General features: G+C 49.0%; 1 protein-coding gene across 1 annotated transcript in view; it reads left to right on the top strand.

Annotated features, from left to right (window-relative positions):
- Nucleotides 1-5,340, top strand: part of PPME1 (protein phosphatase methylesterase 1) — a 40,453-nt gene extending 35,113 nt beyond the window's left edge. The window contains exon 14 of the mRNA XM_079973989.1: nt 2,649-5,340. Within this exon, the coding sequence (XP_079830115.1) occupies nt 2,649-2,667 (19 nt within the window). The 3' untranslated portion in view covers nt 2,668-5,340. The remainder of the gene's footprint in view (nt 1-2,648) is intronic.
- The last annotated feature ends 7,710 nt before the right edge of the window (nt 5,341-13,050 follow it).

The raw sequence follows: 13,050 nt of genomic DNA, 5'->3' as shown, positions 1-13,050 counted from the left end.
GATTTTCTATCAAACCATTCCCAACGGGTCAGGATGGGTTCCCACGTCTCTGCGGATCTCATCATGAATACGGGGACACCTCAGGGGTGCGTGTTGAGCCCGCTTTTATATACGCTCTGTACAGCTGACTATGCCTCCAAATACCCCAGTAATAAGATCATATACTCTCTATACAGCTGACTGTGCCCCCAGATACCCTAATAATAAGATCATTAAGGGACGTGGGTGGCGCTGTGGGTTAAACCACAGAGCCTAGGACTTGCCGATCAGAAGGTCGGCGGTTCGAATCCCCGCGACAGGGTGAGCTCCCGTTGCTCAGTCCTTGCTCCTGTCAACATAGCAGTTCGAAAGCATGCCAGTGCAAGTCGATAAATAGGTACCGCTCCGGCGGGAAGGTAAACGGCATTTCCGTGCGCTGCTCTGGTTCGCCAGAAGCGGCTTAGTCATGCTGGCCACATGACCCGGAAGCTGTACGCCGGCTCCCTCTGCCAGTAAAGCGAGATGAGCGCCGCAACCCCAGAGTCGGCCACAACTGGACCTAATGGTCAGGGGTGCCTTTACCTTTACCTTTACGTTTAAGATCATTAAGTTTGCAGATGGTTGGTTTAATCACGGCTGGAGAGGGGGAGGCGGCCTATAGGAAGGAAGTTGAGCAGTTGGGGGAGTGGTACAGGAAAAACAACTTACTCCTTAACTTAAAGAAAACAAAAGAGATTATTGTAAATTTAAGGAATGTAAATTGAATATTCAGCCACTCATTATGAAGGGGAAGTGCGTGGAACAGGTCTCGGTGTTTCAATTTCTGGGAATGGAGTTGAGAGATGACCTAACCTGGGGAGAAAACAGTAACTATCTGTTGATGGATGGCCATCCTGACTCGGCCCCAGACACACTGACCAGATGATTGGAAGCTGTGGCTGGATGGTTACGTGGGAGCCGGATGAAGTTAAATCCTTCGAAGACAGAGGTCCTCTGGCTGGGATGGGGCGATATGGGATTGAGGGGGCAACTCCCATCTCTTGCGGGGGTGCAATTAGTGCCAGCACCGTCCATTAAGAGTTTGGGTGTAATCTTCGATACCTCCCTCTCCATGGAGGCGCAGATTGCAGCTATTACAAAGGCAGCATTTTTTCATTTCCGCCAAGCTAAGCAGTTGGCTCCTTACCTCTCTCGCCCTGACCTAGCCACTGTCATCCACGCGACGGTCACCACCAGACTGGATTATTGTAACTTGCTCTACGTGGGGCTGCCCTTGAGACTGACCCAAAAACTCCAGCGGGTGCAGAATGCCGCAGCGAGACTCCTTACGGGGTCTTCGGTGCGAGATCACATTCATCCGGTGCTATACCAGCTGCACTGGCTCCCGGTGGCATACAGGATCAGGTTTAAGGTGCTGGTTTTAACCTTCAAAGCCCTATACGGCCTAGGGCCCTCGTACCTACGGGACCGCCTCTCCTGGTATGCCCCACAGAGGAACTTACGGTCTTCAAATAAAAACATCTTGAAGATCCCAGGCCACAGAGAGGTTAGGCTGGCCTCAACCAGAGTCAGGGCTTTTTCGGCTGCGGCTCCAATCTGGTGGAACGCTCTGTCACAAGAGACAAGGGCCCTGCAGGACCTGACATCTTTCCGCAGGGCCTGCAAGACAGAGCTGTTCCACCAGGCCTTTGGTCAGGGCGCAGCCTGACTCCCTCCTTTGGCAATCTTTACAAAACTTTAGTTTATGGTTGCCATCAATTTTGATTTTAATTAATTTTTATAATGTTTTTATAATGTTGCACTACTTTAGTGTTGTTAGCCGCCCTGAGCCCGGCTTCGGCTGGGGAGGGCGGGATATAAATAAAATTTATTTTTATTTTTATTATTATTATTATTATTATTATTATTATTAAGACCTGATGAAGAGAGCCCAGCAGAGGTTATATTTTCTGAGAATCCTCCAGAAAAATAATCTTTCAAAGGACCTATTTACGGCATTTTACCATTGTACTGTTGAGAGCGTATTAACTTATGGTCTGTGTGTGTGGTTTGGGAGCTGCATGGTCAGGGAAAAAACAATGCTGTCCAGGTTTCATTTCTGGAATAATAAAGTTTCAGAGTCGTTTTTACAGTTATATAAAAAATTACTGATTTGGTTCTGGAGGTCCATTCTTAACCTGAAACTGTTCTTAACCTGAAGCACCACTTTAGCTAATGGGGCCTCCTGCTGCCACCGCGCCGCCGGAGCATGATTTCTGTTCTCATCCTGAAGCAAAGTTCTTAACCCGAGGTACTATTTCTGGGTTAGCGGAGTCTGTAACCTGAAGTGTATGTAACCCGAGGTACCACTGTACTTCTTCCAGTCTTCAGTAAATCTCTGGTCCTGAGCAAGGACCACACATTCGCTTCATAAGACGTACAGACGTTTCCCCTTACTTTTTAGGAAGGAAAAAAAGTGCATCTTATGGAGCGAAAAATACGGTATACACCTGTTGCTCGTGGGCAACTAGGCGAAACCAGGACTGACCCGACTCATTCTCACAAATGCGGAGCAAGTATTACATGGTGCCTGTGACCCGTTGCTTGAATGTGCAGGGGCTGGCTGGCTCGGGCAGCATGGCGCCGTAATCTTGCTCTGAGTTTACCTCTCTTTCTCTCTTCCTCCACAGTGTTTTTCCTGCTTGTTAATGCCCCGACGGTCCTCCTGGCACCGACTCCCCGTGTAAATAAACCTGCACCAGAGGGCTGTGGTGTTTTCTGTCTCCTCCTCGGCCGTCCCTTTCAGTTGCCAACTCGGACCAACTGGCACCAGGGCCCAGTCCGTGGCCAGACCTTCTGCCGCCGGACCCCCAACCTGGTCCATCCCCGGATCGGGGGGGAGGCGGCCTCCTTCCCATCACCCTGAAGGAAGTAAGCTGGCTCTCTGCGAAATAACGGGTGGATGCGAAGGATTCTCTGCGCAGCCCCTCCTGGAAGTTTTAGGAAATCCTTGGCCCGGACGGACCCCATTGAAGCCACCTCTCCCCTTTGGTTTTTCTTAAGCATGCAGGATTCCACCATTTCAAAGCTGGGCTCTCCGCTTCGCTCCTCCAGAGCAGGGCTTTCATTTTTGGGTTGCTTGGGCCAATCTTCCTCCCACCCTCTTCCTCCTGGCGAGTTTTCAGTAGCGCAGGCTGCCATATACGTAGAAATCTGAAGCGCATGGCTCCATCCGTGGCTTGTGGCCTGTCGCCTCCTTGACCGACCTCCTGTGCTTGCGTTCCCCAGCTGGGTTTTGGTTTTGTTGACACACCTGCGTCCACCAAGGGGGCTGCAGATGTGAAGATTCAGGAAGGGGGCTGAAAAGCAGGGGGGGTTTCTGAGGTTTCCCCCAGCCTGATGTTCGAGAGCCCAGCCCGGCAGGTTCTCCAGATGTTCCCTGCTGGCCAGTGGCATTGAAACAGCTGCCAGAATTGGGCGGTTCAGATTCATACAGTGCTGTGCAGTCGCACCAACCATCAGCAAGCAAGAAGAGGGCAGGGGGCGGTGTTGTTTTAGGATTACAGAAATGGGGGCGGACAGCCGGCCATTCCTTTGCTTCAGGGCTGCAAACGACGGTTTGGGCATCCTTCAGCTAAACTTCAAGGAAGCAACCCTTAGATCTAAAGCACCATTTTGGCCCTTATCTGTTCCGGGGGCTCTGGTGGGGATAACGTCCTAGAGCCCAAACCTCTGTGTATTTGAGGAGGTGTTTCTCATGCGTTCACACTTCCAAGCCCCAGTTAAGAACAGGAGAGTTGGCCCCCTGAGCAATATTTTCAATACTAGGGGAGAGAGAGGAGCATATTTGCATTGGGGTTTGCGGTCCATGACTCTTAGAGGCAGGGATAGAGGCTGTGTCAGGAGCCTTGATAGTTTTCACCGCCTGCTGCAGTCAAATCCTCCTCCAGCCTCTCTTGCAAAAAACAACAACAAACAGGTGAAGAGAAGCAATGTGAAATAATACGCAACAAGCAAGGAGGAGAGACTTTGGGAAATATCCCCAGCCATCCCCATGGAAGTTCTCTTGCAAACTCCTTGTGCTGCTCCTGTTCAGTTCGGAAGGGTGTTGGCCAGAGACCTTCCTGGTGGATTGGGCCCTGTCAGGCCCAGAAAACCCAAACCCTTTGCCAGATTGGGGGTGGTGGGTTGGTTTTGTGCCTACGTCCCAAGCTGAGGAATAGGGGCTGTGACTTCTTCCTCACGCAGGAAAGATGAGCGAGGCATATTGGAACACGCACCTTGCACATTGATGCCCCAAACGTTTTCCAGTTGGAAAAGTTTCTGGAATTTAATGCGTAGTCACAGCCCTGCCAAAAAATAAATATATCTGTTTGAGCAGCCTGCCCTTGCGGTCTCTTGCCTTCTCTGCCACAATGGCCTTTGCGTCTAAGATGGGAGTCCCCCATTCTGCTCCACGGACTGGAGGGAAAAAACCCCAAACTCGCACGGTTGCTGCCCAATCTCTGGAAATGGCGCCCAGACCCCAAACACCAGCTGGAGTGAGGAGCCAGGAGGGGAAGACTCCTCCCGGTGCAGTTTCCAAGTTTCCACCAACACTTCATGGTCACCTTTGTTTTTCCCCCTGCTCAAGTCTGGCAGTGGTACCCAAGGATGCTCTCCTCTTACTGGGGAGCTCCCCAAAATTAAAGAGCCGCCTCTGGAAGTCAGACAGGCGAACCCGACCGGGCTGCATCCCTTGTTTTGGCAGGGAGGGCACTATTCCCCCCCCCCCCTTCAATTTTTTCTGGGGGTATTCCCTTCCCTTCGATAATCGCCACTCAGTCAGATGTTTAGGATGACAGTGCTTCCAATGGCTTTTGGGGGTCTCCTTTCTTCCCCCTCTTCTCCTGGCTTTTGAACGAGCTGCCTTGGAAAGAGGTTGCCCCTCTGCCTGCGCGTGAGATGCCAATTTTTGCCGATTCCGTTTGGTGGTTTTCTTTGAACCAGTTTGAAAAACGATCTCCCATGGCGTATATCACAAAACGCAATGGAGAGTCGCCAGGTGACAGTCCCCCTTTGGTTAGGTACTCTGTCTGTGGGTCACTTGCTACATTCGGGGGCTGGGAAGCGTCCCTAGATTATCCCATAGCCCCCCAAACACTCCTTCCCACCCCAAACTCTGAACCTTCAGCATAATTTGCTTCTCCTTTTCTGGGCAGGGAGGCAAACCGTATCTGGTTCAACAAAGACTAGAGTCCTCGTTTAGCCTTGCCCCCTTTAAATAATACATACTGTACTGTTGGCATTTTTTTCTGTGGGGGAGTGAGATTTTTTTTTGTCAACTCCCTGCTGATGATGACGACCACCCTTGTTTTATGAAATAAATATTTCGCTACCTGCCGTGGTTCGGCTGTGTGTGTGTGTGTGTTTAATGGCTCTTTGTCTATAGAATAAAAATTTATTATTTATACCCCACCCACTCTGGGCAGCTTCCAACAAAATATTAAAATACAGTAATGCATCAAAGATTAAAAGGTTCCCTCAACAGGGCTGCCTTCGGATGTCTTCTAAAAGTCTAGTAGTTGTTCTCTTTGACATCTGGTGGGAGGGCGTTCCACAGGGTGGGTGCCACCACTGAGAAGGCCCTCTGCCTGGTTCCCTGTAACTTGGCTTCTCACAGTGAGAGAACTGCCAGAAGGCCCTCGGCGCTGGACCTCAGTGTCCAGGCAGAATGATGGGGGTGGAGACGCTCCTTCAGATATACTGGACCGAGGCCGTTTAGGGCTTTGAAGATCAGCACCAATACTTTGAATTGTGCTTGGAAACGTATATATTGTTACGGGTTTCAAGAGTGGGGTCAGTTTGGATGATTCCCTGAGTCCCTTCCAATTCTTGGGATCCTGTGTCTCTGGAGGTGGAATGTACAAGTCACAAAGTTTCCCAAGCTTGATTCTCCAGCTGTTAGCGGACTACAGTTCCCATGACGATGGGAATAGGAGTCCCAAAACAGCTGAAGACCAAAGTTTGGGAAACTCTAGTATAAGAGCAACTTTGCCAAAGCAGCCCTTTGAATGGATTCGGCTGGCGAATTAAGAATCGCAATTGGCTTAACTAAAGAAGTTGCTCAGTGCCGTAGAACAAATGGGTGGGCATCCTGCCATGACCACCAGCTGCTAGGTAGGAGAACAAAAGGCAGAGTTGTGTGTGAGCTGGAAGCTGGACCTGCTTGCTTTGTGCTGGAGTCAAAGCTATGATTAACGCAAAAGCAAGATCTTTGGGGTTATTAATGCTCTGAGATTAAATTAATACTCAACTTGTACAGTCATACCTCGGGTTACAGGCAATTCAGGTTGCCTTTTTTGGGTTACGGACCCGCTGAAACCCAGAAGTACCGGAACGGGTTACTTCCGGGTTTCGGCGGTTGCGCATGTGCAGAAATGCTAAATTGCACTTTGTGCATGTGCAGAAGCCCCAAATTGCAATCCACGCTTGTGCAGATGTGCTGTCGTGGGTTGCGAACGTGCATCCCGCACAGTTCATGTTCGCAACCCAAGTGGCCACTGTATATACGCGTAAATAAAACCAGATATCCTAAAGACACCACAGGTCTCCGCCAATCTTCATTCCAAGGGGACCAAATGGGGCAAGCTGCTGGCATCTCACCCCTCTGGGGTGGCATAGAGGGTCCCTGGATGGTTAAGTCCAGTCAAAGGCGACTATGGTGTTGAGGCTCTCATCTCGCTGTCAGGCCGAAGGAACCGGTGTTCGTCCACAGACAGCTTTCTGGGTCGTGTGGCCAGCATGACTGAATCACTTCTGATGCCATGGAGCACCGTGACAGAAGCCAGAACGCACAGAAACACTGTTTACCTTCCCACCGCAGCGGTACCTATTTATCTACTTGCACCGGTGTGCTTTCGAACTGCTAGATTGGCAGAAGCTGGGACAGAGCAACGGGAGATCACCCCGTCATGGGGATTTGAACCGCCGACCTTCCGATCAGCAAGCCCAAGAGGTTCAGTGGTTTAGACCACAGCGCCACCACGTCCCTTTTGGAGTGGTGTAACAATACACCGAGCCAGAGTTCTCACTGTCTAGGCAAGCAGAGAGGCACGATTGCATTTCAAGGTCAAATATTGAGGCTGGAACACAGGACAGATGCATTGCATAGCAAACCCCACCGGTTTTATTCTATACTCTATAAAGGCCTTTATTTGGTCTTTCCTGAAGCTTCCAACATTCAGTTTCATTGGAGGGCCATATTTTTGCCTTCTGACTAAGCGCCGGGAAGAACTTTCTGACAGCAAGATGGGGAGATGGACTAGATGTTCTTTGGGGGACCTTCCAACGCTTCAATTCTGTGAGTGTATCGTTCTTTCTGTGCTGCATGCAAGAGGCCGCTGGGTGGCAGCACCCTCAATATCTTAGACCTACTGAAACTACTCTGTAGCAGCTGCAAGTTTGGACCAGTCGCTCGTGCCGATTTGCTAAATGAGGATTTTTTAACCTGACGCCTCCTGATAATTTGCAGATTTGTCAAAGCTTTTGCTGCCATCTTGCTGGGGTCTGTCTGTAACTCTCATCGATTTTTATTATAAAGGTAAAGGGACCCCTGACCATTAGGTCCAGTCGTGGCCGACTCTGGGGTTGTGGCGCTCATCTCGCTTTATTGGCCGAGGGAGCCGGCGTACAGCTTCAGGGTCATGTGGCCAGCATGACGAAGCCGCTTCTGGCAAACCAGAGCAGTGCACGGAAACACCGTTTACCTTCCCACTGGAGCGGTACCTCTTTATCTACTTGCACTTTGATGTGCTTTCGAACTGCTAGGTGGGCAGAAGCAGGGACCGAGCAACGGGAGCTCACCCCGCCGTGGGGATTCGAACCGCAGACCTTCTGATCAGCAAGTCCTAGGCTCTGTGGTTTAACCCACAGCGCCACCCGCGTCCCAATTTTTTAATTATTATTATTATAGTGCATTTTTATTTTCATGCAATATGTTTGTACACAAACCTTCTAGTCATTAGGAAGGAGCATGTGTATAGCAAACAATTTTGTTGTTGTTTAGTCGTGTCCGACTCTTCGTGACCCCCTGGACCAGAGCACGCCACGCACTCCTGTCTTCCACTGCCTCCCGCAGTTTGGTCAAACTCACGTTCGTAGCTTCAAGAACACTGTCCCACCATCTTGTCCTCTGTCGTCCCCTTCTCCTTGTGCCCTCCATCTTTCCCAGCATCAGGGTCTTTTCCAGGGAGTCTTCTCTTCTCAGGAGGTGGCCAAAGTCTTGGAGCCTCAGCTTCAGGATCTGTCCTTCCAGTGAGCACTCAGGGCTGATTTCCTTCAGAATGGATTGGTTTGATCTTCTTGCAGTCCATGGGACTCGCAAGAGTCTCCTCCAGCACCATAATTCAAAAGCATCCATTCTTCGGCAATCAGCCTTCTTTATGGTCCAGCTCTCACTTCCATACATCACTACTGGGAAAACCAGAGCTTTAATTAGACGGACCTTTGTTGGCAAGGTGATGTCTCTGCTTGTTGAACCGGCAAGCCACTCCAGTATCCCTGCCAAGAAAACTCCATGGACATAGCAAACAATAAGTTCAATTAATTAGAATCCTGCATTTGCTTATTTTATTTTTACATGAAATATGCTCTTATAAAGATATGTTCAGTGGTACCTCGGGTTAAGAACTTAATTCGTTCCAGAGGTCCGTTCTTAACCTGAAACTGCTCTTAACCTGAAGCACCACTTTAGCTAATAGGGCCTCCCGCTGCCGCCGCACAATTTCTGTTCTCATCCTGAAGCAAAGTTCTTAACCCGAGGTACTATTTCTGGGTTAGCGGAGTCTGTAACCTGAAGCGTCTATAACCCAAGTTATCACTGTACTCTCAGTTATGCACTGCGGAGATTTTAATGCAAGATGCTTAGCATTTCTAGTACATAATGTTGTTTTAGATTCGTTATCCCTCCCCACAACCACCCTATAAGGTGGGTCAGTGTTGCTTTCCCCCCATACTCACCCCCCCCCTTCCCTGAGAACTCGCTTTGAGTTTGATTGTTTGGGGAAGAAAAGAGTAACAATTAACAACAACTCGGGGAATCTGGGCGCAGAATAGCGATCCGTGTGTCTCTGCAATGTGATCCCTTTGGCAGAGTGTTTTCTCACACCTCCTTGCAAAAACTGCATAAATGTGCGGTTAAATGCCAAATCTGGGGAGTCTGGGACGTGCAGGAGACACCTGGGACTGCTTCAAGCAGGGCTGTTCTCTCTTTTCTGATCTATCAAACACACAACTCAGCCACCAGCTTTGCCCCCCGCTAGGCCGGGGGAGCCTCTTTGGAAGCAGCTGGCGAAAAGCAATTTTATTGCAGGACTGAGAAGTTGGGAGTTTTCAGGTTGGGAAAGAATCTCCCTTTTGCTAATAATTTCGATGGGTTTTGTTGTTGTTTTTAAATCACCATTGCAGACATACAACATGGACATGTCCCGTTTTATACTGTTTTTGGTCCAAGGTTGTTGCCCACTCTGGTGCAGAGCTGTCAACTTACAGATTTGAAAATAAGGGACCAGCAGCCTCAAAAATAAGGGATCAGCAGCCAAAATAAGGGATTTTGGCTTAGCTTATACATAAATCTGCCATTGATGGAGCCAAGCTGCTTTGGCTGCAACTGACTATGTTTTGCAGGGGGTTGGACTAGATGATCCTAAGGGTCTACAACTCCGACCAAAGAAGAGTGGCAGACAAAACTGATGAACGACGTCGAGATGGCAAAGCTTACAGGCAGAATTAGAAACCAGAAAGAGGACCTCTTTAATAAAGAATGGGGAAAGTTTATAATTTAGTTGAAAAGCTATTGTAAAAGAGTTACATACATTGGTAGGATTGACAGAAAACTTGTACAGTGGTACCTCGAAAGACGAATGCCTCGTAAAACGAAAAACTCACAAAACGAAAGAGTTTTTTGTTTTTTGAGTTGCTTCGCAAGACGGATTTCCCTATGGGCTTGCTTCGCAAGACGAAAACGTCGTGCAAGTTTGTTTCCTTTGTCTTGCAAGTTTGTTTCCTTTTTCTTTCCGTGCTTCGCAATACGCAAAAATCGTAAGACGAAAAAACTCGCGGAATGAATTAATTTCATCTTGCGAGGCACCACTGTAGTAAAAATATGAGCCATGGACGGACAAATGATTTATAAAAATAGAGTTATGAAAGGGATGCAGAGGGGGAAATCACTACATTAAGATGCTGCACTGGTTGGAGGGGATGCTAAGCAGCACATCGGGGCTGCGGTCGTCCTGGAGTGAGGGGTTCCATCGGCCCTTCCTCGCCCGAGAGAGAGGGAGGGAGGGAGGAAGTGGGACTCTCGCCCACGCCGCCCGCAAGCCCGGCATGAGGCGGTAGCGGCGCGGCGGCGGCTGCTGAAGCTCCGCCCTTCTGCGTCCCTCCCCACCCCCCTCTTCCTCCTCCCTCAGCCGCCGCCGCTGCCGCCTCCGACTTCCCCTGGCAGTGCGGCGGAAGTCTCACAAGAGAGGGGCTGCCTGCCCGCCACCACCCGTCTCCTCACCACGCACCCCTGAGGGGGAAAAGGCAGAGATGGAGACGCGGCAGCTCGTGTGCGCTCTTTCACTCTCTCGCGGCGGAGGACCCCGAGCCGCTGCTTCCCTCCTGAGCCGGGCGAGCATGAAACCCAGGAAATTTAAGGACAATCCGGGACAGCAGCGGGAAACGGCGCTGGGATAAGGGAGTTTCCCGCTAAATAAGGGACGGTTGACAGCTATGGGCCACAATCCCAGGAAATGGCTTCGACAGGCCAACTAAAGCAGGTCTCCCATCAGCACCAGCCAATAGTCAAGGATGATGGGATTTGTAGTCCAACATCATTTTACGGCCTTTTAAATGTGCTTGTGGGAGGGTGCGTGGTTGGTTTTTATTTTATTCTAGATCCTCTTTCTGTATTTTTATGTTGTGCACCATCTGCAATCTTTGGGTGAAGGGTGGTATACAAAATAATAATAATAATAATAATAATAATAATAATAATAATAATAATAAACATTTGGAGGACCAAATATTCCCCAGCCTTGGACTAGATGAATCTCAGTCTGCTCCAACAAAGCACTTAACTGTTTTGTTTATTTTAACTTTTAATCAACTTTTTTTGGTTCTAAAAGAGACACTCACATTTTTAAGCTCTTAGTGGGGGAAATGCCATCGATGTCTGGGGCTTGTGGACGGTTGGACGTGTGAGATACAGGCGGAGAGGGAAAGAGAGGGGGCTTGTGTGGGATGGAGAGACCGTGTATCATTCTTTTGTCTCCCAGGAGGCTCTCTCTGAAAGAAGAGGCACAGTCCGTTTCTGCTCCAGTTAACCACAATTTCACTTTTTCAAATATTGACTCGGCTGGCCTCAGGCCACCTGGGGAGGTGTGTGGATCCACAGCTCCTTGGGAAGAAAGCAGCTTTCTTTTGCTCCTGCACATGCATACTGCACCAGTTTGGTTGCCACTGAGAGTTTCCGCCTTTTCGTGGGCTGGGTGCCTTTAAAAGCCGCAGAGCAGGCAGAAATCAACCGGTGAAGCTGTTCCCATCAGTGCTTCCATGTGTCGGGAAAAGCTTCACGTTGTGGCACTGGGCAGCTTCTGAGCAAGGACATGTGTATGTTTTGATGGTGAATTTCAGCTTCCGTTCATGAAAGAAATCAAGTGTCTAGACTTTCGGATTGCAAAAAAATTAATAATAATAATAATAATAATAATAATAATAATAATAATAATAATTTATTATTTATACCCCACCCAACTGGCTGGGTTTCCCCAGCCACTCTGGGTGGCTCCCAACAGAATATTAAAAATATAATATAGCATTAAACATTAAAAACTTCCCTAAACAGGGCTGCCTTTAGATGTCTTTTAAGCATCAGATAGTTGTTTATTTCTTTGACATCTGGTGGGAGGGCGTTCCACAGGGCAGGAGCCACCACCGAGAAGACCCTCTGCCTGGTTCCCTGTAACCTCACTTCTCGCAGGGAGGGAACCGCCAGAAGGCCCTTGGAGCTGGACCTCAGTGTCCAGGCTGAACGATGGAGGTGGAGACGCTCCTTCAGGTATACTGGACCGAGGCCGTTTAGGGCTTTCAAATCATGGAGAGACCTGGTCTGAATAGAGACATTGGATTCTTTTCTCATTATACATGATATAGCTATTTTTTGCCATCTCACCCCTTGCTTTTTCCTGTAAGACCAATTGCAGTCGATAACAGTCAACAGGTTTACCACCCCTATCAGCCAATCACCGATTCCCACCACCCTTCTGAGTAACACCCCTCCTCATCCTCTCACTATATAGAAGAATCTGGTGACTTCTGTTTCAGTGTATCTGAAGAAATGTGCATGCACACGAAAGCTCATACCAATAACTAACTTAGTTGGTCTCTAATGTGCTACTTTGCTCATGGAGATTTCTTGGCAGGGATACTGGAGTGGCTTGCCAGTTCCTGCTCCAGGTGGATCACATTAAGTCAAAACTCTCCACTATGACCTGTCCATCTTGGGTGGCCCTGCACGGCATAGCTCATAGCTTCTCTGAGTTATTCAAGCCCCTTCGCCACAGCAAGGCAGTGATCCATGAAGAGCTGGACCATAAAGAAGGCTGATTACCTTAGAACTGGTGCTTTTGAATTCTGGTGCTGGTCCCATGGACTGCAAGAAGATCAAACCTCTCTATTCTGAAGGAAATCAGCCCTGAGTGCTCACTGGAAGGACAGATCCTGAAGCTGAGGCTCCAAGACTTTAGCCACCTCATGAGAATAGAAGACTCCCTGGAAAAGACCCTGATGCTGGGAAAGATGGAGGGCAGAAGGAGAAGGGGACAACAGAGATGGTTGGACAGTGTTCTCGAAGCTACCAGCATGAGTTTGACCAAACTGCGGGAGGCAGTGGAAGACAGGAGTGCCTGGCGTGCTCTGGTCCAGGGGGTCACAAAGAGTCGGACATGACTAAACAACAACAACAACAACAAGGTGCTACTGGAAGGAATTTTTTTAATTTTTTTAATTTAATTTAATTTATTTTATTTTGTTAGGACTTTCAAGATCAGCACCAACACTTTGAATTGT

This window comes from Podarcis cretensis (assembly GCF_951804945.1).
Source record: "Podarcis cretensis genome assembly, chromosome: 4".
NCBI lineage: Eukaryota > Metazoa > Chordata > Lepidosauria > Squamata > Lacertidae > Podarcis > Podarcis cretensis.
Note: the sequence above shows the minus strand (reverse complement) of the source record. Positions and strands in the feature narration are given on the sequence as shown.